Source organism: Leucoraja erinacea, chromosome 25 (assembly GCF_028641065.1).
Source record: "Leucoraja erinacea ecotype New England chromosome 25, Leri_hhj_1, whole genome shotgun sequence".
NCBI lineage: Eukaryota > Metazoa > Chordata > Chondrichthyes > Rajiformes > Rajidae > Leucoraja > Leucoraja erinaceus.
Window position 1 is genome coordinate 28900367 of NC_073401.1, and position 25864 is coordinate 28926230.

General features: G+C 46.5%; 1 protein-coding gene across 2 annotated transcripts; it reads right to left on the reverse strand.

Moving 5' to 3' along the window:
- Nucleotides 1-18: 18 nt before the first annotated feature.
- On the reverse strand, nucleotides 19-25261 carry lrrc74b (leucine rich repeat containing 74B). Of its 2 annotated transcripts, XM_055655399.1 has the most exons (14): nucleotides 25176-25260; nucleotides 21930-22173; nucleotides 20722-20875; nucleotides 19270-19412; nucleotides 19023-19155; nucleotides 16788-16994; nucleotides 13898-14007; nucleotides 12270-12385; nucleotides 10737-10815; nucleotides 9653-9748; nucleotides 6497-6613; nucleotides 5645-5773; nucleotides 4150-4235; nucleotides 19-299 (listed from the first exon to the last, which is right to left on the reverse strand). In XM_055655399.1, exons 1-14 carry the CDS (start codon nucleotides 25214-25216, stop codon nucleotides 269-271), a joined length of 1686 nt encoding a protein of 561 aa, XP_055511374.1. In that variant the 5' UTR covers nucleotides 25217-25260; the 3' UTR covers nucleotides 19-268. The 2 variants fall into 2 exon arrangements, with proteins under 2 accessions (XP_055511374.1, XP_055511375.1); XM_055655400.1 differs by lacking the exon at nucleotides 5645-5773 and having other exon boundaries at nucleotides 25176-25261.
- Between the last annotated feature and the right edge of the window lie 603 nt (nucleotides 25262-25864).

Here is a 25864-nt window from a genome sequence, read left to right on the forward strand (position 1 = left end):
CACATCATATGTGGACAATATTAAATATACTATTTATTTATTTGTCAATTTAAACATCTACGGATCTGAAGTACAGTTTCATGTACAGTGGGGGGAGAGCAAAAGTCATTGGGAAACATCAGTAGTGTTAGGTCTAGCGCTGAGAAAAGACTGGAGCACTGCAGTGCTAATGCTCCATGTCCGTACAGGCAAATTCATAAAGGCTCCACTGCATATAACGGAATTCATTTTGGCATCTTCTTAAAACTGGCCTTTGCTCGGAGTGAGATTAGTCGCTGAGGAGCATTTCATTCAACGCACTGAAATAAAAATGAGGGAGAATGTTAACTTTGCTGATCATAGTAACCACTCTGACCCGAAACGTCACCCATTCCTTTTCTCAGTTCAGTTTTATTTGTCATATGTAGGTTAACACAGGGTCAACGGTACAATGAAATGTTTTTGACAAGACAACGGGTCACCCCAGCAATGATATTACAAGGATATTACAATGATATTACAAGGATATTACAATGATATTACAAGGATATTACAATATTCCAGAGATCACGGTGGCACAGTGGTAGAGTTGCTGCCTTACAGCGATTGCAGCGCAGACCCGGTTTTCGATCCCGACTACGGGAGCTATCTGTAACGGAGTTTGTCCATTCTCCGCATGACCTGCGTGAGTTTTCTCCGAGATCTTCGGTTACATATCCCAACTCCAAAGACGTGCAGGTTTGTAGGTTATTTGGCTTGGTAGATGTAAAAATTGTCCCTAGTGGGTGTAGGATAGTGTTTTCGCGCTGTATCTCTAAACTAAACTAAACTAAACTAAGCTAAACTAGATGCTGCCCATCCCGCTGAGCTACTCCAGCTTTTTGTGTCTAAATTTGGTTTAAACCAGCATCTGCAGTTCCTTCTTATGCATTCTTCAGACTAGCTTCACTCAAACTCAGTCTGAAGAAGGGTCTCGTCCCGAAATGTCAACTATTTCTTCTCTCCAGAGAATTCCACAGACTCACAACTTTCTGTGTGAAAATGTTTTTGCTCATCTCTGTTCTGAATGGCTTACCCCTTATTCTTAAACTGTGGTCCCTGGTTCTGGATTCCCCCAACATCGGGAACATGTGTCCAAACCCTTAATAATCTTATATGTTTCTATAAGACACCCTCTCATCCTTCTAAATTCCGGAGTGTACAAGCCCAGCCGCTCCATTCTCTCAGCATATTACAGTCCTGCCATCCCGGGAATTAACCTGGTGAACCTACGCTGCACTCCCTCAATAGCATGAATGTCCTTCCTCAAATTTGGAGACCAAAACTGCACACAATACTCCAGGTGGGGTCTCACTAGGGCCCTGTACAACCCAGGTCTCCCCAGCAACTCTACCGCTGCACCACCGTGCCACGAGTTCACCTCTCCATTGACCTGCTGAGTAAACCAGGAGATTTTCATCTCATGTGCCATTATCTGGTGTTTGCTCAGACAGTGTTTGCCAGTGGATTATTTGGACAGCAGTATTTATTTTGCTCAGAAGATAGACAGAAAATACCGGAGTAACTCAGGGGAAAGGGAGTCTCGAGATATAGATGGGTAAGGTAAGGTGTGAAAATGTCAGATCACAGTGGATGCTGATAAGGAAATGTCATCTGCAGGAAGGAACTGCAGATGCTGGTTTAAACCAAAGATAGACACAAAATGCCGGAGTAACTCAGCGGGACATGCAGCATCTCTGGAGAGAAGGAATGGGTGACATTTTGGGTCGAGACCCTTCTTCAGACTGAGAGTCAGGGGAGAGGAAGACTCAGAGATAAGGAAGGGCAAGGTGTGAGAACAAGACATCAAAGGGGATGGGGATCAAGGAAAATGTAGAATAGATCATTGTTAGCTAGGAGAAGGTGGTAACAAAGCAAACAGAGATAAAATGTAATCTGGGACAGTCAGCCTGGTCGGAGAAGTGATGCAGTCTGAAGGAAATGTGATCTGTCGCTTTCACACCTTACCCTTCTATATCTCCCTCTCCCCTGACTCCCCGTCTGAAGCAAAGATCCTACAGCAGAGCAAGATAGCCCACTCGACGAGAAAGACCTAGTACGGTCATGGGCAGATTCATGGGTGATTTTCGGCCCCATTTCCGTAACCGGCTTCCGTCTCCGCACCAAAGATCCCGTAGCGGAGCAAAGATACTAGCGCGGAGACGGAAGCCGGTTACGGAAACATCCTCGTAAAAATCAAAGTTCTTTGGTAAAAATCTTCTCCTCATTTTCAGAATTTTAATTTATTAACACAAACTGTTCCCCCGCAACGTTGATTACACTGCGAGTCGGGTCGGGTCGGGTCCGGTTACTGAAATGGATGAAAAAAAGGCCCACGTTCCGCTCCGTTGCGTACTACACGTCAGCCCATTGCATTTAGCAGGAGTGGTCTATCTTGCTCCGAGATAGGATCTTTGGTCTGAAGAAGGTCTTGCTCCTTTTGTCCAGAGATGCTGCCTGTCCCACTGAGTGCCCAGTTACTACAGCACTTTGTGTTCTCATTATCCTGAGCTGATGTTCCCCAGACTCGGACTCCCTCTGCAGGAGAAACACCTCCACAGCATGTTCTCTAGTCTTTGGTTTCAACTTTGGAGAAACAGCACGGAAACAGGCCCTTCGGCCCGCCGAGTCCACGCCAACCAGCAAACACCCCGTACACTAGCACACGTTGGACAATTTACAATTCTATTTTACGGGAGCCATTTATCGTACAAATAAATGGAGCGTGGCGGGAAACCAGAGCACCCGAAGAAAACCCACGAGATCGCGGGGAGAATGGACAAACCCCACCCAGCCAGCACCCGTAGTCAGGGTCGAGCCCGGGTCTCTGGCACTGTGAGGCGGCAACTTTACCGCTGCGCCACCGTGCTGTCAAGCCCCTCAGAATATTGTACCCTTCAGGAAAAATACCCTCCAGTTTTTCTCATTTCCAGAGAGTTTACGTTTGAATGAAGATGAATGATAGCAGGTGGACAAAAATGCTGGAGAAACTCAGCAGGTGAGGCAGCATCTACGGAGCGAAGGAATAGGTGACGTTTTGGGTCGAGACCCTGAATCAGAGAATCAGGGGAGATGGAAAACTAGAGGTATAAATGAGGTTCAAAGAAGCAATGAACATTGAACGCTCCAAGTTTAGGTAACTAAGGACCCTTCCCCTCTCTTCCCCGAGATGAGAAAAACATTTTTTCACACAGAGAGTGGTGAATCTCTGGAATTCTCTGCCACAGAAGGTAGCTGAGGCCACAGTTCATTGGCTATATTTAAGAGGGAGTTAGATGTGGCCCTTGTGGCTAAAGGTATCAGGGGGTATGGAGAGAAGGCAGGGATGGGATACTGGTCACACAAAAAAGCTGGAGAAACTCAGCGGGTGCAGCAGCATCTATGGAGCGAAGGAAATAGGCAACGTTTCGGGCCGAAACCCTTCTTCAGACTGATCGGGGGCGGGGGTGGGTGGGGACAAGAAAGGGAAAAGGAGGAGTAGCCAGAAGGCTGGGGGATGGGAGGAGACAGCAGGGGGGCTGAGGAAGGGGAGGAGACAGCAAGGACTAACAAAATTGGGAGAATTCGATGTTCATGCCCCCGGGGATACTGTTGGATGATCAGCCATGATCATATTGAATGGCGGTGCAGGCTCGAAGGGCCGAATGGCCTCTACTCCTGCACCTATTTTCTATGTTTCTAAATGCGTTCTTACCAACGTCTTATACAACTGCAACATGACCTCCCATTCATTCAGTTCCTTGTTTCTAAAGTTAATTCACCTTGATTTATGAGGCCTTTAGATTATTCACACATGCCTGGATGGTAAACCTGCTAATTTACACAAAATAAATTCTTTCTCACTGCACCCGATAATGCAGATTCACAATGTGCCAATTTACCCCATTTTATTTTTTCAGTTTCGCGGCTAAAAAGTATGGGAAGCAGCTCTAACGATGGGTTTTGTGACAATATTGATTAGAGACCTGTGCAAAAGTCACTGTTGGTAACATCATGCAAAACATCACTGAAAGTCAGCATGTAACAGGGATTAATGCTTTAATGACTGTAGCATTGTTAAGCCTCGCGGCTAATTAGCTTCCTGCTACTCATGAATGTTAGGAATCTTATCAAGTTGATTTTGTTTTTTACCTGAGATCTATTTCTCCGTCTTTCTCCTTGTCCAATAACTCCGTCAGCTTTTGCTGTTCCATGTCGTTTAAGGGGACTCTGGCATTCTGAAACAGAACAATTTTAATCATGATATCATTAAGACATTAAGTTCAGCCGCATTCCTTCCACCAAACAAGATTTCATTCCGCAGGGCTGCGATATCTCATGTCAAGGCTTTTAATGATGCTTCTTCTTGCGTATGGCGTGCACAGCCTAAAGTTGTTGGACAACTTGTTCTATTTGATCTTATTTGATTGTGCACGCCGGGTTGATTGCATTCGTCGAAACAGGGCGGGCCACGTGAATGTTGCAATCTCCTGCCCCTTAATGATGCTGAAGGTAAGGCATGTGGATATGCAGGGGAAGGAGGATATGGGTTAGACAATAGACAGTGGGTGCAGGAGGAGGCCATTTGGCCCTTCGAGCCATTTAATGTGATCATGGCTGATCATCCACAATCAGTACCCCGTTCCTGCCTTCTCATCATATCTCTGTGCAACTTTTTGTGTTTTTTTTTTGGTTCTATAGTCCCTCAACTAGAAAGGACACAAAGCGTTGGAGTAACTCCGAGGGTCGGGCAGAATTACTGGAGAACATGGATAGGCGACGTATCGGGTCAGAACCCTTGCTAGGATAACAGAGCACTGGAACAGCCGATGTATACAGAGTTTGTACGCTCTCCATGTGACCGTGTGGGTTTTCTCCAGGTGCTCTGGTCCCCTCCCTCACTCCAAAGACGTGCAGGTTTGTAGGCTAATTGGCTTTGGTAAAATTGTGCATTGGCACTACTGTGTAGTATAGTGCTAGTGTACGGTGTGATCTCTGGTCGACGCGGAGTCGCTGGGCCGAATGGCCTGTTTCAACCCATCTCCTTGCGCGTCCCTTATCATGTATCTAAACCATGAATGGCTCGATTGTAATCATGTACTGTTTAGTTTAGTTTTGTTCAGAAATACAGTGTGGAAACAGGCCCTTCGGCCCACCAGCGATCCCCGCACACTAATGCTATCCTACACCCACTAGGGACAATTGTTTTTTTACATTTACCAAGCCGATTAACCTACATACCTGCACGTCTTTGGAGTGTGGGAGGAAACTGAAGATCTCGGAGAAAACCCACGCAGGTCACGGGGAGAACGTGCAAACTCCGTACAGACAGCACCCATAGTCGGGATTGAACCCGGGTGTCCGGCGCTGCATTCGCTGTAAGGCGGCAACTATACCGCTGCGCCATCGTGACCGCCCTATTTGTCCCTAAATTGTCTTTCCCCTGACTGGACAGCATACCACAAAAGGTTTTTGCTGTACCTCGGTACATGTGAACTGAAACTGAACTGATGCTCGGTGTATCTGTATCCTTTCATATGTCCGTCTAATTATCTCACAAACATTACAGACACTAAACACTGATGGAGTTTCTGAGGAAGACTGCTTCACTGTATTCTGGTCGTGCCGGATGCTGTGACACACTGACCTTCAGTCCATCTTGGAATTTACGCAGCTTGATGGGCCTGTTCTCCACGAGATCGAATGCGTCCAAGAAATGCTCTGCCTGCAGCTGGTTCTCCTTCATGAATTCCTTCAGTTTAGTAAGCGGATCAGCCTGTGACAAGAAACGTGGTCATCAGCATCAGCAGGAGAGTGATCTATTCCCTCAATGCCCACGGTGAGTTACTCCAGTTACTCCAGCACGGTGGGTATTGAGGGAAATTTACCCCAGGTTGGGAACCCTTGATCTACCTCAATGATGACCCTCGGACGATCCATGATCGGACTTTGCTGGCTTCACCTTGCACTAAACGTTATCATGTATCCATACACTGTAAACGGCTCGATTGTAATCATGTATTGTCTTTCCGCTGACTGGATGGTAGAAAAAGTATTTCACTGTACCTCGGTACATGTGACAATAAACTAAACTGAACTAAAAATAACATGTCTATCTTTGTACAGCGTAGCATCTGCAGTTCTTTTTGTTTGATTACGAAGAGACGAGGAAACACTTTTTCTTACAATATTTTATTCCCCTGCACCTGAGAGTGGTGAGTCTGTGGAATTCTCTGCCTCAGAGGGCGGTGGAGGCAGGTTCTCTGGATGCTTTCAAGAGAGAGCTAGATAGGGCTCTTAAAGATAGCGGAGTCAGGGGATATGGGGAGAAGGCAGGAACGGGGTACTGATTGGGGATGATCAGCCATGATCACATTGAATGGCGGTGCTGGCTTGAAGGGCCGAATGGCCTACTCCTGCACCTATTGTCTAATGGGTAATGTCATTTCGTTGATCCCTAAACATTTCTATCGGTTACAAAACAAGAGCAAATTTTTACCTTAGATCTTGGTTTTTTAAACTGATCCAAATTCCTCTCATGTTTCACTTCCAGATTTGGAACCTGTTCTTTTACGCTATTGAACAAGTCCGCAAAATCGTTATTAACTGTGATATCCTGAAAGAAATAGAGGGGATCAGTGTCACCTTACTCAGCAGACACTTAAAGACAGTTTCAAGTGGAACACAGTTACTTTAGAGATACAGCGCGGAAACAGAACCTTCAGCCCTCCCAAGTCCAGCCATCATCCCGTACATTGGTACCACCCTACACACTAGGGACAATTTATAATTTTACCAAAGCTAATTAACCTGCAAACCTATACGTCTTTGGAGTGTGAGAGTAAACCGGAGCTCCCAGATAAAAATCGGATACAGAGGGTTTAGAGGAGTATGGGAAATGCAGGCAGGTGGACTAGAGGAGATGGAGCTCCTTGGCTGGCATGGAGAAGTTGGGCCGAAGGGCCTGTTTCCGTGCTGTGTGACTCTATGGGTGGGTTACATGCGTCTCCAATGGATAATGGGATACAGTGCAAGTAGGTACAACAGACACTGATCTCATCCCACGCCATATTTCCAACATTGGGACCGTTACAAAAGATCTTGAATGGCGGTGCTGGCTCGAAGGGCAGAATGGCCAACTCCTGCACCTACTCTCTATTGTCTATCTTCAATATCGAATTTCTCATGGACACTAGAAACGCTTTATTCTTTCCACTTCTACATAGTGGGAGAGTCTAGGGCCAGAGGTCAGAGCCTTGGACATTCTGTTAGGAAGGAGATGGGGAGGAATTTCTTTCATCAGAGGGTGGTGAATCGGTGGCAGTCATTACCACAGAAGGCTGTGGAGGCCAAGTCAATGGATATTTTTAAGGCAGGGATTCTTGATTAGTTCGGGTGTCAGATAGGCTGCATCCCAGAGTACTTAAGGAAGTAGCTCCAGAAATAGTGGATGCATTAGTAATAATCTTTCAAAACTCCTTAGATTCTGGAGTAGTTCCAGAGGATTGGCGGGTAGCAAACGTAACCCCACTTTTTAAGAAGGGAGGGAGAGAGAAAACGGGGAATTACAGACCAGTTAGCCTAACATCGGTAGTGGGGAAACTGCTAGAGTCAGTTATTAAAGATGGGATAGCAGCACATTTAGAAAGTGGTGAAATCATTGGACAAAGTCAGCATGGATTTACGAAAGGTAAATCATGTCTGACGAATCTTATAGAATTTTTCGAGGATGTAACTAGTAGCGTGGATAGGGGAGAACCAGTGGATGTGGTGTATCTGGACTTCCAGAAGGCTTTCGACAAGGTCCCACATAAGAGATTAGTATACAAACTTAAAGCACATGGCATTGGGGGTTCAGTATTGATGTGGATAGAGAACTGGCTGGCAAACAGGAAGCAAAGAGTAGGAGTAAACGGGTCCTTTTCACAATGGCAGGCAGTGACTAGTGGGGTACCGCAAGGCTCAGTACTGGGACCCCAGCTATTTACAATATATATTAATGATCTGGATGAGGGAATTGAAGGCAATATCTCCAAGTTTGCGGATGACACTAAGCTGGGGGGCAGTGTTAGGTGTGAGGAGGATGCTAGGAGACTGCAAGGTGACTTGGATAGGCTGGGTGAGTGGGCAAATGTTTGGCAGATGCAGTTTAATGTGGATAAATGTGAGGTTATCCATTTTGGTGGCAAAAACGGGAAAGCAGATTATTATCTAAACGGTGGCCGATTGGGAAAGGGGGAGATGCAGCGAGACCTGGGTGTCATGGTACACCAGTCATTGAAGGTAGGCATGCAGGTGCAGCAGGCAGTAAAGAAAGCGAATGGCATGTTGGCTTTCATAGCAAGAGGATTTGCGTATAGGAGCAGGGAGGTTCTACTGCAGTTGTATAGGGTCTTGGTGAGACCACACCTGGAGTATTGCGTGCAGTTTTGGTCTCCAAATCTGAGGAAGGACATTATTGCCATAGAGGGAGTGCAGAGAAGGTTCACCAGACTGATTCCTGGGATGTCAGGACTGTCTTATGAAGAAAGACTGGATAGACTTGGTTTATACTCTCTAGAGTTTAGGAGATTGAGAGGGGATCTTATAGAAACTTACAAAATTCTTAAGGGGTTGGACAGGCTAGATGCAGGAAGATTGTTTCCGATGTTGGGGAAGTCCAGGACAAGGGGTCACAGCTTAAGGATAAGGGGGAAATCCTTTAAAACCGAGATGAGGAGAACTTTTTTCTCACAGAGAGTGGTGAATCTCTGGAACTCTCTGCCACAGCGGGTAGTTGAGGCCAGTTCATTGGCTATATTTAAGAGGGAGTTAGATGTGGCCCTTATGGCCAAGGGGATCAGAGGGTATGGAGAAAAGGCAGGTACGGGATACTGAGTTGGATGATCAGCCATGATCATATTAAATGGCGGTGCAGGCTCGAAGGGCCGAATGGCCTACTCCTGCACCTAATTTCTATGTTTCTATGTTTCTATGTCAGGGGTTATGGGGAGAAGGCAGGAGAATGGGGTTACGAGGGAGAGACAGGTCAGCCAGCTTTCAAGAGAGAGGGCTCTTAAAGATAGCGGAGTCAGGGGATATGGGGAGAAGGCAGGAACGGGGTACTGATTGGGGATGATCAGCCATGATCACATTGAATGGCGGTGCTGGCTTGAAGGGCCGAATGGCCTACTCCTGCACCTATTGTCTGTTGAATGGTGGAGTAGACTTGATGGGCCTAATTCTGCACCTATTCCTTATGAAGCACCGATGCATGCATTATAGCTGAAACAACGGGATTACATCAAATGCATTTTGCAAAACAATTATCATCACTACTGCACACTCAGATTAGATGCATCATTTCACAGTAGATGTATTCCCAATGTAAACACATGCATCAGGCTTTCTAGCTAACAGTTCTATTTTGATGTTTAAGAGGGAACTGCAGATGCTGGAAAATCGAAGGTAGACAAAAGTGGTGGAGAAACTCAGCGGGTGCAGCAGCATCTATGGAGCGAAGGAAATAGGCAACGTTTCGTCCCGAAACGTTGCCTATTTCCTTCGCTCCATAGATGCTGCTGCACCTCGCTGAGTTTCTCCACCACTGAGTTTCTCCACCACTTTTGTCTACCTTCGATATCAGGAACTTCTCAAAGAACACCACAATACTTACAGAGAAGTCCAATGACACTATGGCACTTTTAGCGTTGTCTTTGACAGCTTTCAATATCGCGTAACATCCAGCGCTCTGCATTGGATTCCGGGCCATCTGTGAACATCGATAAACTTTAAACATACAGTATTCTTCCCGGCTGTTATCAGGCAACCGAGCCATCCTGTCATCAGCTCGAGAGCAGTCCTGAGCTACTATCTAGGCAGGCGGAGGCAGGTTCGTTAAAAATAAATTGGATAGGCATATGGATGAGAAGGGAATGGAGGGTTATGGTATGAGTGCAGGCAGGTAGGACTAAGGGAAAATAATTGTTCGGCACGAACTTGTAGGGCCGAGATGGCCTGTTTCCGTGCTGTAATTGTTATATGGTTTATATGGTTATCTACTGTACTTCATTGGAGACCCTCGGACTATCTTTAATCAGACAATGCTTGACCTTGCACCAAATGTTATTCCCTTCACCACGTATCTGTATGTTGTGGATGGTTCAGTAGTAATCATGTATTATCTTTCCGCTGACTGGTTAGCACACAACTAAAAGCTTTTCACTGTACCTCGGGACACGTGACATTAAACTAAACTAAACTAAAACAAGTCTCGATCCGAAACGCCGCGCATTCCTTCTCTCCAGAGATGCGGCCTGTCCCGCTGAGGTACTTCAGGATTTTGTGTCTATCTTCATCTTAAATTAATTATTTGATATAGTGAATGGCATAGTCGCATTACATAGACGGAGGTGTTATAAAGATGGAGGTGAAGCGACACTAGTCGCTTTTCCTCCACCCTCGACTCCATCCACGGATCCAAGCAGTCTTTCCAGGTGAGGCAGAGGTTCACCTGCACCTCCTCCAACCTCATCTATTGCATCGGCTGCTCGAGGTGTCAGCTGCTCGACATTGCTTCGCCCAACACCTCCGCTTCGCCCAACACCCCCCCCGACATCAGTCCGAAGAAGGGACTCGACCCGAAACGTCGCCTATTCCTTCTCTACATAGATGCTGCCTCACCCGCTGAGTTCCTCCAGCATTTCTGCCGCATTATAAAGAGTCATTTGATTACCATACCTGCTCGTCAGCACACTTACATTCAGGTCAACGAGAGTGGCATTGCTCCTCAATCCCAAGGATAACAACACAGCTCCTTCCACAGAAATACGATTATTACTGCAAAACAAAATCAAACTCAAAATGTTGGTATCTCAGACCAGCACGCTGGTACGTAGAAGAGTTTTGCATGTTTTGTGGATCAAACCTGTAAGTTAACGTCGTGGAGGGACTGCAGAGAATTGAGGGGGACCACGAATATAAAAACGTGTTAAAAATGGGGTTGTGTTGAAATAGGGATACTCGTGACATTGTCGGCGCCCTTAGTGTGACCACTCTTTGCATACCGTGGGTACGCCTAGCATGTGATTTGTCACATGTGACTGAAGTATCATTCGGTGGCAGACAAAAATGCTGGAGAAACTCAACGGGTGAGGCAGCATCTCTGGAGAGCAGGAATGGGCGAGACCCTTCTTCAGACTGATGTCAGGGGAGGGGGCGGGACAAAGATAGAATGTAGATGGAGACAGTGAGACTAGTGGGACAACTGGAAAGGGGAAGGGGATGGAGAGAGAAAGCAAGGACTATCTGAAATTGGAGAAGTCAATGTTAATACCATTGGGGTGTAAACTACCCAAGCGAAATATGAGGTGCTGTTCCTGCAATTTGCTCACTCTGACAATGGAGGAGTCCCAGGACAGAAAGGTCAGATTGGGAATGGGAATTGTCCCTAGTGTGTAGGGGAGTTGAAGTGCTGAGCCACCGGGAGATCAGGTAGGTTAAGTTCCTCCAGCACTTTGTGTCTATCTTTAGGATGAATAACCAGTTTGCTTTTGCTGGCAAACACAAAATCCTGGAGTAACTAAGCAGGGCAGTCAGCATCTCTGGGGAGATGGAATGGGTGACGTTTCGGGTCAGGCTAAGAAGGGTCTCGACCTGAAACGCCACCCATTCCTTCTCCCCAGAGATGCTGACAGCCCCGCTGAGTTACTCCAGCACTTTGCGTCTATTTTCGGTGTAAACCAGCATCTGCAGTTGCTTCCTACACAGTTTTGTTGCGAATCTCGTTGCACTTATGTGCAATGACAATAAAAGGTATTATTATTATTGTTTGTTTTTGCCGCTGTTGATTGAAGGAGAATTTCACACCAGAGACCTGGAGGACTGCTTCCACTCTGAATAAGACCAAAGGAACACCTAAAACCCACCAAAATAACCGGCAGACGTCTGACTCAAGGAAGCGTACTTCCACCAAAGCAACCCTTAACCGGGCTTTAAAAGCATAATGGAGGCACAAGAGACTGCAGGCGATGGAATCATGAGCAAGACTCAATGTGTTGGAGGAACTCAGTGGGTCAGGCAGCACTGGGAAAGGAACGGATAGGTAATGTTTTGGATTAGGGCTCCTCTTCCGATTGATAAAGGGTCCCCAACTCTATTCCCAGCCCAGATGTTGCCCGACCTGCTGAGCTACTCCGGCAACTTTGTACTTCATTCACGATTCCCACATCTGGTGTCTGCCAACATTCTACACCCGGACAACTTTATCACATGTCAAAAAAAGAAAAGTGCACCTGATATTGAGATACTCTAGAACATTGTTGACTTTAAGTGCTTCTCCAAGAGCTTTCGCTCCTTCATTCCCAAATCCGTTATAGGACAAATCCAGCACTCTGAGATAAATGTTATCCTGCAGGAGAGAAAATAGGAGAGAAAATAACCAAACTACAAGGGCTAGAGGGTCTAAGCTATAGGGAGACTGGGAGTCTATTCCTTAGAGCGCATGAGGATGAGGGAGGTGTATAAAATCACGAGAGGAATAGATCAGGTAAATGCACAGAGTCTCTCGGCCAGAGTAGAGGAATCGAGGGCCAGAGAACAGAGGTTTGAGGTGAAGGGGAAGACTTTTAACAGGAATCTGATGGGTAACCTTTTCACACAAAGGGTATGGAACAAGCTGCCGGAGGAGGTAGCTGAGGCTGGGACTATCCCAATGCTTAAGAAATTGTTGTATAGATACATGGATAGGACAGGTTTGGAGGGATATGGTCCAAAGACAGGCAGGTGGGACTAGTGTAGCTGGGACATGTTGGTCGGTGTGGGCAAGTTGGTCCGAAGGGCCTGTTTCCACGCCGTATGTCTCTATGACTCGGAACTGCAGATGCTGGTTTACACTGAAGATAAGACACAAAAAGCTGGAGTGAGTCAACGGGACAAGCAGCATCTCTGGAGTGAAAGAATGGGTGACGTTTCGGGTCGAGATCCTTCTTCAGACTGGTTAGGGATAAGGGAGACCAGAAATATAGGCGATGATGTAGAGAGATAAAGAACAATGAATTAAAGATATGCAAAAAAAGTGATGATGATAAAAGGAAACAGGCCATTGTTAGCTGTTTTGCTAGGTGACATGGGTGGGGGAAGGGAAGAGAGAGAGGGAATGCCGGGACTACCTGAAGTTAGAGAAAACAAAATTCATACCACTGGGCTGTAAGTTGCCGAAGCGAAATAATCCACGTTCTCCCCGTGACCTGCGTGGGTTTTCTCCAGGATCTCTGGTTTCCCCCCACACTCCAAACACGTACGGGTTTGTAGGTTAATTGGATTGGTATCATTGTAAATTGTCCCGTGTGTGTGTGTGTGTGTGTGTGGGATAGTGCAGTGTGCGGGGATCGCTGGTGGGCGTGGTAGAGTTGCTGCCTCTCAGCGGCAGAGACCCGGGTTCGATCCTGACTACAGTTGCTCGTCTGTACGGAGCTTTGTACGGTCGTCCCCGTGACCCGCGTTGGGTTTTCTCCGAGATCCTCGGTTTCCTCCCACACTCCAAAGACCTACACTACAGGCTTGTAGCTCAAAATTGCTGGAGAAACTCAGCGGGTGCAGCAGCATCTATGGAGCGAAGGCAACGCCTTCGCTCCATAGATGCTGCTGCACCCGCTGAGTTTCTCCAGCAATTTTGTGTACCTTCGATCTTCCAGCATCTGCAGTTCCTTCTTGAACACAGGCTTGTAGCTCAATTGGCTTGGTATTAAATGTCTTAAAATTTGTCCCCAGTGTGTGTAGGATGGTAGTAATGCGCAGGGATCGCTGGTCGGCGCGGAGTGAGGGACTGTTTCCGTGCTGTATCTCTAAACTAAACTAAATGTATCAACCCCTCTCTTCAACATGGTTCAAGGCTAATTGTCAGCTGCCTTGCACTACCTACCTTGAGGCCTTCTGCTAGTCCTATGCATCCCTTGCCACGTATACAGTTCCAACTCAGGTTTAGTTCCAGCAGCCCAGTACTTTCTCCGATCGCCATTCCCAGCTCATTTCCTTGGAAAGTAACAGACGAATTAGTAAACCAAAACAACTTAGTAAAACCTAATAAACTGCTTCTCCGGAGATATGTACCTACATACAATGCTGGAGCCATTCTTGTCCCTCTTCATTAGTTTCCAGAGGCTTTGTATTGTATTGTATTGTATTCAAATTTATTGTCATTGTCTCAATTTGAGACAACGAAATGAATTTCCCTTACAGGCAGTATCATAAAAATAAAAAAAATTTAAAAAAAAATCACACAATAAAAATAGATAATAAATAAATAATAAAACATATTAAAAATAAAATTGAAATTGAATTAAAAAAAGCAGAAACACAGAGAGTCCACGACACAACATAACATAAATGGCACCAAGGTGAGGATGGCACCATAGTCCAGCCAGCCTCCCCTCCGTGTTCATCCGTGGTCGGGGCCTTACGAGCACCTGCAGTCGCCGCCCCGGGTGGCCCGATGTTCAGGCCCTCACGCCGGGCTGGTGGAACGCCGACGCCGAACCCCGACGGTGAGCATCCTCCTCCTCAGCGGCCCGGACCTCCTGATCAGCCGCCTCCCGCTGCCGGAGTCTGCAGCTCCTGAGTCCGCAGGCTGAGCCGGGCAGAGTCGCAGGACCCCGCGCTTTGGACGATAAAGAAGAGATTGAAGAGGACAGTCCTCCCTCAAGTGCGTTTAGACTTTAGAGATACAGCGTGGAAACAGACCCCTCTGTCCCACCAAGTCCACGCCGACCAGCGGTCAACCCTGTACACTAGCACTATCCTACACACACCAGCGACAATTTACAATTAACAGCAGCAATTAACCTACATGACCCCACCACTCGCCACATCTTCCCATCTCCCCCCTATGTCTGTCTTCCGCAAAGACCGCTCCCTCCGCAAACTCCCTTGTCAATTCTTCCCTTCCCTCCCGTACCACACCCTCCCCGGGCACTTTCCGTTGCAACCGCAAGAAATGCAACACCTGTCCCTTCACCTCCCCCCTCGACTCCATTCAAGGACCCAAGCAGTCGCTCCAGGTGCGACAAAGGTTCACCTGTATCTCCTCCAACCTCATCTACTGCATCCGCTGCTCTAGATGTCAGCTGAATTACATCAGGGAGACTAAGTGGAGGTTGGGCGATCGTTTCGCCGAACACCTCCGCTCGGTCCGCAATAACCTACCTGAACTCCCGGTGGCTCAGCGCTTCAACTCCCCCTCCCATTCCCAATCCAACCTCTCTGTCCTGGGTCTCCTCCATTGCCAGAGTGAGCAACACCGGAAATTGGAGGAACAGCACCTCATATTCCGCCTGGGCAGCCTGCATCCGGATGGCATGAACGTTGAATTCTCCCAATTTTGCTAGCCCTTGCTGTCTCCTCCCCTTCCTTAACCCTCGAGCTGTCTCCTCCCATCCCCCCGCCCTCGGGCTCCTCCTCCTCCTCCTCCCCTCCCACCCCCCATCAGTCTGAAGAAGGGTTTCGGCCCGAAACGTCGCCTATTTTCTTCGCTCCATAGATGCTGCTGCACCCGCTGAGTTTCTCCAGCAATTTTGTGTACCTTTAACCTACAAACCTGCACGGCTTTGGGGTGCGGGAAGAAACCGGAGCACCCGGAGACAACCCACGTGGTCACAGGGAGAACGTGCAAACTCCGTCGGGGCAGCACCCGTAGTCAGGATCAAACGTAGGACTCTGACGCTGTGAGGCAGCAACTCTACCGCCGCGCCACTGTGCCGCCCCTTACGTTCTTAGTTCTCAGGTCTGAATAAGGATTCCGACCCAAAAAGTCTCGCATTCTTCTCCCCCCAGAGATGCTGCCCGACCCGTTGAGTAACTCCAGCACTTTGTGTCTATCTTAGTTCTTTTAGTCCAGTTTCGGGTGGAAGATTGCAACCTTCACGTGGTTCGCCCTGTTTCGAAGAATGCAATCAACCCGGCGTGCACAATCAAATAGGATCAAATAGAAAAAAGTTGCCCTACAACTTTAGGCTGTGCACGCCATACAGAAGAAGAAGTCCAGTTTAATGAAGACTTTTGATGACACAAGTGGGAGAGTCTAGGAACAGAGGGCACAGTCACAGAATAATAGGACGTACCTTTAGAAAGGAGATAAGAAGGAATTTATTTAGAGGGTGTGAATCTATGGAGTTCCACTGCCACAGAAGACTGTGGAGGCCAAGTCAATAGATATTTTTAAGGCGGAGATTGACAGATTCTTGATTAGCAAAGGTGTCTGGGGTTATGGGGCGAAGGCAGGAGAATGGAATTGAGAGGGAATGATTGATCAGCAATGATTAAATGGCAGAGTAGACTTGATGGGCCTAATTCTGCTCCTAAAACACATGAGCTTATGAACTATACATTAGTATGGGCCCAGAAGTCATGCAATGTACAGAAACAAAGGAAAGAGTTTTCGATCTTGGGGGCAATATTTTTGACTTTGCACTATTATTGTCTATTTATTTGTTACCAGTTTTACAGCGTGGGTTTTCTCCGGGTGCTCCGGGTTCCTCCCACACTCCGATGACATACCTGTTTGTAGGTTCATTGGCTTCGATAAAAGATCGGATTGTAAATTGTCCCTAGTGTTCAGGATAGTGCTAGTGTACAGGGATCGCTGGTCAGCAATGGCCAGAGAACGGGGTTGGGAGGGAAAGATAGATCAACCATGATTGAATGGCGGAGTGGGCTTGATGGGCCGAATGGCCTTATTCTGCTCCTAGATCGTATATGAACAAGAAGACAGGATTGCTGAAAATAAAAGCTGTTAGGGATATGTCGCACAGCCCTACCTAGAGTATTGCTGATTTTGTTGTGGCTCAGGTCTAAGAACTGCAACTTGACCGAGTTGCTTATAGCTTCAGCCAGGTAATCAGCAGCATGGTCATCAAAATTATTTCCAGAGAGGGCGATCTTGACCAGAATTGTGTTCTCTATGAGCATGGTGCTGATTGCTCGAGCCCCATCAGTTCCCAGTTGATTGTCGGATAAGTCAACTTCTACATTAATAGAAAGAAAGGCATTTTGTTATTTGATTTGCTCGAAAAAAGGCTCGATGGTGAATGAATAATCTTAAATAGACACAAAAAGTTGAAGTAACTCAGCGGGACAGGCAGCATCCCTGGAGAGAAGAATGGGTGACGTTTCCGGTCAAGACCCTTCTTCAGACTCAATTATTATATAATTGACTCAACTATTAATAATCTTTTTGTGTTAATAATGTATTTTATGTTTTAATATTTAAAAGGCAAAACTTTCTTAATCGGTTCATATCCAGTGCATACGACAAACACACAATCCTGCTTAGTTTAGAGATGTAAATCTTGCCCCATCTGGATAAATGTGTAGGAAGGAACTGCAGATGCTGATTTACATTGGAATTAGACACAAAATGTTAGAGTAACTCAGCGGGACAGGCAGCATCACTGGAGAGAAGTTGGGTGATGTTTCGGGTCGAGACACTTCTTCAGACAAAGGGTCTCGACCCGAAACGCCACACATTCCTTCCCTCCAGAGACGCTGCCCGTCACGCTGAGTTACTCCAGCATTTTGTGTCCATCTCCCATCCAGAGACACCTGTGCAAGAATACTTCACGCTGCCTCGGGAAAGCAGCTGGCATAAGAAGGGTCTCGACCCGAAACATCACCTGCTCCTTTTCTCCAGAGATACTGCCCGACCCTATAGGTTACTCCTGTCTACAATCAAAGACTTGTCCCACCTCGGTCATTCCTTCTTCCCGCTTCGGGTAAGATCATCTCTGACCCCTCTCACCCTGGCCACAAACTCTTTGAATCACCTCCCTCTGGAAGGCGACTCCGGACTGTCAAAGCTGCCACAGCCAGACATAAAAACAGTTTTTTTCCCCCACGAGCAGTAGCTCTACTTCAATAACCAAAATTCTGTAGACTCCTTTTGGTCTGGTATTTTATTTAATTCACATGTTTAATCGATAATGTTTTATTATTAATATTTAATGTTTTATGTGTAATTCCTAACCGTCACTGTATGTCAAGTTGTCACTTGCGGGCGGAGCACCAAGGCAAATTCCTTGTATGTGAATATATTTGGCCAATAAACTTATTCATTCATTCATTCCATTGGGCAGAAGTTTGAAAGCGTGCACCACCAAACTCAGGAACTGTTTCTTCCCCTCTGTTATCAGGCTTTGGAACAGACTATCCATAAGGTCGAGGTGTCCAATTCACCTCTACCCCATCGCGGACATTGGACTTTGTCTATGAAACTGGTGCACTACAATGCTGAGAACTATATTCTGCACTCTGTATCTTCCCCTTTGCTCTACCTATTGTGCTTGAGTTTGGTTTGATCGTGTGGTATTATCTGATCTGATTGGATGGCATGCAAAACAAAGCTTTTCACTGTACCTCGGTACAGGTGACAATAGTAAACCTAAACATCTCAGCAAAGGTCACGAGATATCCGGATCTCTAGCCCCGAAAGACACCAACGCTATTGTACGGTATGGTACTTTTGTGCGGTATGGTACTTTATTTGGCACCTGTACCGAGGTATAGTGAAACTCACTTCTGTATACAGTTCAGTACAAGTATCACTATACATAAGCACTTAGATACATCTTAGATAAGCATCTCAGATACAGTATAAGTGCATAACACTAGTACACTGAGACAGAAAACGGAGTCGCCAATTTGGCGCCATTTTCAAGTCCCAGTTATAAGTTTAGTTTAGTTTAGAGATACAGCGCGGAAACAGGCCCTTCGGCCCACCGAGTCCGCGCCGACCAGCGATCCCCGCACATTAACACCATCCTACAAACACTAGGGGACAATTTCACATTTATACCAAGGCAATTAACCTACAAATGTACGACTTTGGTGTGTGGGAGGAAACCCACGCAGGTTACGGTAGAACGTTCAAATTCCGTACAGACAGCGCCCGTAGACAGGATCGAACCCGGGTCCCTTGCGCTGTGAGGCAGCGACTCTACCCGCTGCGCCACCACGCTGCCCTGCAGATTGAAGGCTATATCTAAAGGTGGTTAAACCTGTAATGTAACAGTTTTCCTTCAGCATCTCGGCAATTGCTTTGGCTCCCCCTGCCTCCAGCCAGTTATCCTTCAGGTTCATCTTCAGGACGGTGGTGTTGGTTATCAGAGACACGGCAATAGCTTTGGCCCCCTGAAAACAACAATGACAACAACAAAAAAATGAAGTGGTAAACTTCTTCATTGCCAATAAGAACAGCGAGAAAAGTTCCTTCAAATAAAAGTACTGAGTAGATGTTGTTCTAACCTGTGGTCCAAGTCCATAATGCATTAAAGACAGTTCTGGATTGGCCATGTTTCGTACAAAATAGGAGATTGGTACCACTCCATACATTTCACATGCCTGTTTATAGGTAGCCTTTCCTGTAGAATCATAGACATTTGTAGTTGCTGGAAGAAAATCATATCGGATTAGCAACTTTGATAAACAACACTGAATGACACAACATCTGAATGACACAAAATGCTGGAGTAACCCAGCGGGTCAGGCAGCATCTCTGGAGAAAAGGAATAGGCGACGTTGTGGATCAGGACCTATCTTCAGCCTCTTCTGACCGCTGAAAAGTCAGCATGTTGTGTCTACCTTTGGTGTAAACCAGAATCTGCAGTTCCTTCCTACACATTGAAGTGTGTTCCGATCTCATATAAACGACGCCACACTCGTGTACGATCCGGACTACTGGTGCATGTCCATATAACCATATAACAATTTACAGCACGGAAACAGGCCATCTCGACCCTTCTAGTCCACGCCGAACACATAATCTCCCCTAGTCCCATATACCTGCGCTCAGACCATAACCCTCCATTCCCTTCCCATCCATATATAACTATCCAATTTATTTTTAAATGATAAAAACGAACCTGCCTCCACCACCTTCACTGGAAGCTCATTCCACACAGCCACCACTCTCTGAGTAAAGAAGTTCCCCCTCATGTTACCCGTAAACTTTGGTCCCTTAATTCTCATGTCATGTCCCCTTGTTTGAATCTTCCCTACTCTCAGTGGGAAAAGCTTTTCCACGTCAACTCTGTCTATCCCTCTCATCATTTTAAAAACCTCTATCAAGTCCCCCCTTAACCTTCTGCGCTCCAAAGAATAAAGCCCTAACTTGTTCAACCTTTCTCTGTAACTTAGTTGCTGAAACCCAGGCAACATTCTAGTAAATCTTATGTCTGTACGGAGTTTGTATGTTCTCCCTGTGACCTACGTGGATTTTCTCCGAGATCTTTGGTTTCCTCCCACACTCCAAAGACGTGTAGGTTTGTAGGCTAATTGGCTTGGTATAACCAGGGGTCGCTGGTTGGAGCGGACTCGGTGGGCCGAAGGGCCTGTTTCCTTTATCTCTAAACTCTAAAGAGTTGGTTGCTTTGTTTCAGGGATTTATTGCAGTAAATAAAAATCAAATGGAGGTTGGAAGCCAAAGGAATCTAATGACATGGCATAATGTGTAGGAAGGAACTGCAGATGCTGGTTTAAACACAAGATAGACACAGAAAACTGGAGTAACTTAGCAGGACACAAGGAATGGGTGACGTTTCGGGTCGAGACCCTTCTTCAAACTGTCAGACTGACGCAGTATGAAGAAGGGTCTCGACCCAAAACGTCACCCATTCCTTCTCTCCAGAGATGCCGACTATCCCGCTGAGATACTCCAGTTTTTTGTGTCTATCTAATGACATAGTATGTTTGCCTTACCAAGCAGATCTGCCTCTCGTTGCTCAGCCTGCGTATCATCATCAGAAATTTCTTCACTCGACTCCTCAGAGGAACTGCTTGAAGATTGCAACATTTTGCAGACTTCTCGTTGACCCATCCATGGAATTTCCATGGCTAGTTTTCGAGATATTAACTGGAAAGTTTAAAATAAGAATAAATGTGAAGTGTTGCATTTTGGATAGTCAATGCCAGGGCAGGATCTTAGAAACATAGAAAAATAGGTGGAGGAGTAGGCCATTTGGCCCTTTGAGCCATTCAATTTGATCACGGCTGATCATCTAAAATCAATCAATCAATCAATCAAGTTTTATTCATCACTTGCACATAAAGTGCAGTGAAATGAATTTGCCAGCAGCGGTACAATAAAAAAGAACACACAATACACAATAAAAATCTAACACAAACATCCACCACAGCATTCATCACTGCGGTGAAGGCACAAAATTTGGTCAGTCCTCCTCCATTTTCCCCCGTGGTCGGGACCTCAACCCTCCGCAGTCGCCGCTGCGGGCGTCCAGATGTACAGACAAGGTAAGTCCAGGTAAGTCCTAAATCAGTGCCTCCCCACCGGCGAAAATCAGCACCCTGTTCCTGCTTTTTCCCCCATATCCCTTGATTCCTTTAGCCCTAAGAGCTAAACCTAACTCTCTCTTGAATGTTGACTTTCATCTTCACAGGGCCCTGGAGAGTGCTCGCGCAAAGAGGGATCTACGAGTACAGGGTCATAGTTTCCTGGACGCGGCGTCACAAATGGTTAGGGTGGTAAAGAAGACCTTTGGCTTGTTGACTTTCATCAGTCAATTAACTGAGCATAGAGGCTGGAGTAACTCAGCGGGACAGGCAGCATTTCTGGAGAGAAAGAATAGATGAGGTTTTGGGTCGAGACCCTTTGTCGGGCTGTTTTCTCCAGCAAGAGGAGCAGATAATTTCAGCCATACAGCACGAAAACAGGCCCTACTGCCCAACGTCCATACCAGTTGCTCTCCTCCTATTCCTTATGACCTTATGACTATATGGCAGGGGTGGGAGATTGCAACCTTCACGTGGTCCACCCTGTTTCGACGAATGCAATCAACCTGGTGTGCACAATCAAATAAGATCAAATAGAACAAGTTGTCCTACAACTTTAGGCTGTGCACGCCATATGCAAGAAGAAGATGACATGGCAGTGTTGGTGCTGGACTCACTCTGTCGTCCACGCTGCCTCTGCTGCGGGGGTTGCCCGGCCTGTTGGGCATGCGGCTGCCGACGCCACCGAGACTCAAATCGCCCACGGCTTCCGAATCCACGGTAGACAGGATCGTCTCCTGGGCCAGAACGGACGAGGTTGCGGTCGAGATCACGGTCGTGGTCGCTGTCCCTGACGCGCTCCCTGTCTGCCGCAGCTCCTTGCTCAGTGCCATGGCGACGGTGATCGGCGAGGGGGGATGCCTGGGTGGACACAAAACTCCGGAGTAAGTAACTCGTGTGGGAAGGAACCGCAGATGCTGGTTTAAACCGAAGATAGACGCAAAATGCTGGAGTAACTCAGCGGGACAGGCGGCATCTCTGGAGAGAAGGAATGGGCGACGTTTCAGGTCAAGAGCCTTCTTCAGTCTGAGAGTCAGGGGAGAGGGAAACTGGAGATATTTGGAAGGGCAAGGTGTGAAAACGACAGATCAAAGCAGGCGATGAGAAAGGGAATGAAGAATGGATCACTGTTAGCCAAGGGGAAGGTGACAACGAGGCATACAAAGAGTAAAATTAATCAGGATGACAGTGAAACTGATCGGAGAACTAGGGTGGGGGAGGGACGGAGAGAGAGGGAATGTAAGGTATAATCAGAATCAGAATCAGATTTTATTCGCCAAGTAAGTTTTGCAATATACGAGGAATTTTAAGGAGGCATAAGGCGATATAAGGAGGGATAAAAAGGTATAGTTTAGTTTAGTTTATTGTCACATGTACCGAGGTACAGTGAAAAGCTTTTGTTGTGCGCTAACCAGTCAGAAGAAAGACTTACAACTGATTACAATCGATCCATTTAGTGTATAGATACATGATAAGGGAATAACGTTTAGTGCAAGGTAAAGCTAGCAAAATCCAATCAAGGATAGTCTAAAGAGGTAGATAGTAGTTCAGCACTGCTCTATGGCAGCAGGGGGGTATAGGGAGGGAAAGGTATAAGGAGGTATCTCAATCTCAATTCTCAATCTCAATTCAACTTTAATGTCATCGCACAAATACAAGTATGAGTACAACAAAATGCAGTTTTGCATCAGTCCGTAGTAGTTGTGCATAAAGAAATTAAAAAAATAGAAAGAAAGAAGATACAGAATAATCAAAAAATACAGAATAATTAAACAATGGGGACGAGGGACCGTAGAAATCTATCGGCGGGACTCCGAGTTCAGCAATGTGATTGTATTGTTGTAGAAGCTGTTCCTAATCCTACTAGTACGTGACCTGAGGCTCCTGTACCGCCTCCCTGATGGGAGGAGGGCAAACAGTCCATGGTTGGGGTGTGAGGGGTCTTTGATGATCTTCCCAGCCCGTCTCAGACACCGTGGACAGGTATAGGGATGTATAAGGAGGTATACGGAGGTAAAAAGAGGGACAAGGTGGGATTAAAATATTTTGGGATGTATAAGGAGATAAAGGGATGTATATGGATGTATAGGGAGATAAAGGCATGTATAAGGATGTATAACGGAGATATAGGGATGTTAAAGGAGATATAGTTATGTATACAAAGATTTTGGGATGTATAAGAGTGTATCATAACCATAATAATCATAATCATTCTTTATTAGCCAAGTATGTTTTGCAATATACGAGGAAATTGATTTGCCACAGTCATACCAACAAAAAGAAACAGAACACACAAAATACATTTTAACATGAACATCCACCACAGTGACTCCTCCACATTCCTCACTGTGATGGAAGGCGAGAAAAAGTTCGATCTCTCCCTTCTTTGTCCTCCAGAGGTCGGGGGCTTCTAACCTTCCGTTGACGGGACGATCTTACTCCCGTAGCTGGCGGCGGGCCTCATCGTCGGGGCGATCAAGCTCCTACATTGGGGGGGGGGGGGGGGGAATCTCAGCTCCCCCGCGCCAGGCGATCTAACCCGGGTCGGGGCTAGTCGAACGTCGTGCGGTTTTGGAGATTCCCGACGTCGGTCTCAACACGAGGCTGCGAACTCCTTGATGTTAAAGGTTGGAGCGTCGATCCCAGGCAAGGAATCGGCTCCGATGGTAAGTTCCCAAGGTGGGGCTCAAAGTCAGTCCCGAACGAGGCCTCCAGCTCCACGATGTTAGGCTGCAGAGCGACCGGAGATACGATCCGGAAAACAATCGCATCTCCGGCAATGTAACAGATTGAAAATAAGTTTCCCTCGACACCCCCCACATAAAACAAAACGGAGAACAGTAAAACATACTTTTAAACACACTAAAAATACCCCAAAAAAGACGTAAAGGACAGACTGTAGGCAAGGCTGCCAACAAAGCACCACCCGGTGGTCAATAAGGGTATATAATACACAATACAATTTATTTGTCACTTGAACCTCATAGAGACTCAAATGAAATGTTGTTTCTGCAGTCATACACACATGAACAAAAGAGATCCAAGACACAACACAATTTACACAGACATCCATCACAATTATGATATACATCCATCTCCTCCTCGCTGTGATGGAAGGCAAAAAAAAATTATCTCTCCCCTGCACTCCCCATTCCCCTCCCGATGTAATGTATAAGGATAGAACGTTTGTTCAAGAAACAACTGCAGATGCTGGAAAATCGAAGGTAGACAAAAATGCTGGAGAAACTCAGTGGGTGAGGCAGAATCTATGGAGCGAAGGAAATGGGCAGCGTTTCGGGTCGAGACCCTTCTTCAATGATAGAAAGGTAGATATAGGGATGTGTAATGAGATATAAGGATGTATAAGGAGATATAAGGATGTATAAGGAGATATAAGGATGAAGAGGGAGGTATAGGATGTATAAGATATGGGATGTGTAAGGAGATATAGGATGTATAAGATATAGGATGTGTAAGGAGATATAGGATGTATAAGATATAGGATGTATAAGGAGATATAGGATGTATAAGGGAATATAGAATGTATAAGGGAATATAGGATTTATAAGGAGATATAAGGATGAAGAGGGATGTATAGGAGGGAGGAGATATAGGATGTGTAAGGAGATATAGGATGTATAAGGGAGATATAGGATGTATAAGGGAATATAGGATGTATAAGGGAATATAGGATTTATAAGGAGATATATAGGATGTATAAGGAGATATAGGATGTATAAGATATAGGATGTATAAGGAGATATAGGATGTATAAGGGAATATAGAATGTATAAGGGAATATAGGATTTATCAGGAGATATAAGGATGAAGAGTGAGAGATGTTGCTTCAACAGCCTCCTTACCCGCGCCTCAACCTACCGCGACTACCTCCGCTGACGGACATAGGAACCAACCAATAGCCGGGCTGTGATGGGCGGCCCCGGGAGCATCTCCGCCAATGGGAGAGCGCGGGGGCGTGTCCCCGCCCGCCCAGCAGGTTAGGTTGACCCCGTCGCCATGGCAACCGAGCAAATAACCCACCGCCGCGGCTCCCACCGCCGCCAAAAACCCGCTCAAACTCTCATTCCTTCACACCTGGCAACTAACAAAGCGGTCCCACCTGCCCAGAAGCGTACACCCCCCCCGAAAACCCCCTTCAAATGGCAAGTTATTCGAGGAAAAGGCCGACAAAAGCGTGCAGGGAGGGCTGAGGCCTAGTCCCGCCCAGACTCACTGCCACAAGGCGGGCTAACGACAAACACGTTCATTATGTTTTAAAGCGCATATTTAGGACTCTGGAGTCAAACTGACGTCGGTTCTGTGCGCTATTGTGAAAAAAAAAACAAATTTGTAAAATCATTTGCAGCGAGGGAGAGGGGAGAGGTCGAGGGTGAAGAGGTGGCGCCATGTGCGGGGATTAAATGGGTTCATGGCGGAGTCCCGGGGCCAAAGCGCGCTTGTATTGACCAAAGTGGACGGTGTTGGCGTGGATTCGGCGTTGGGCGGGGGTCGGGATTGTGGAGGTTCGCTGCCAAGGCCCGCACAAGGGGCA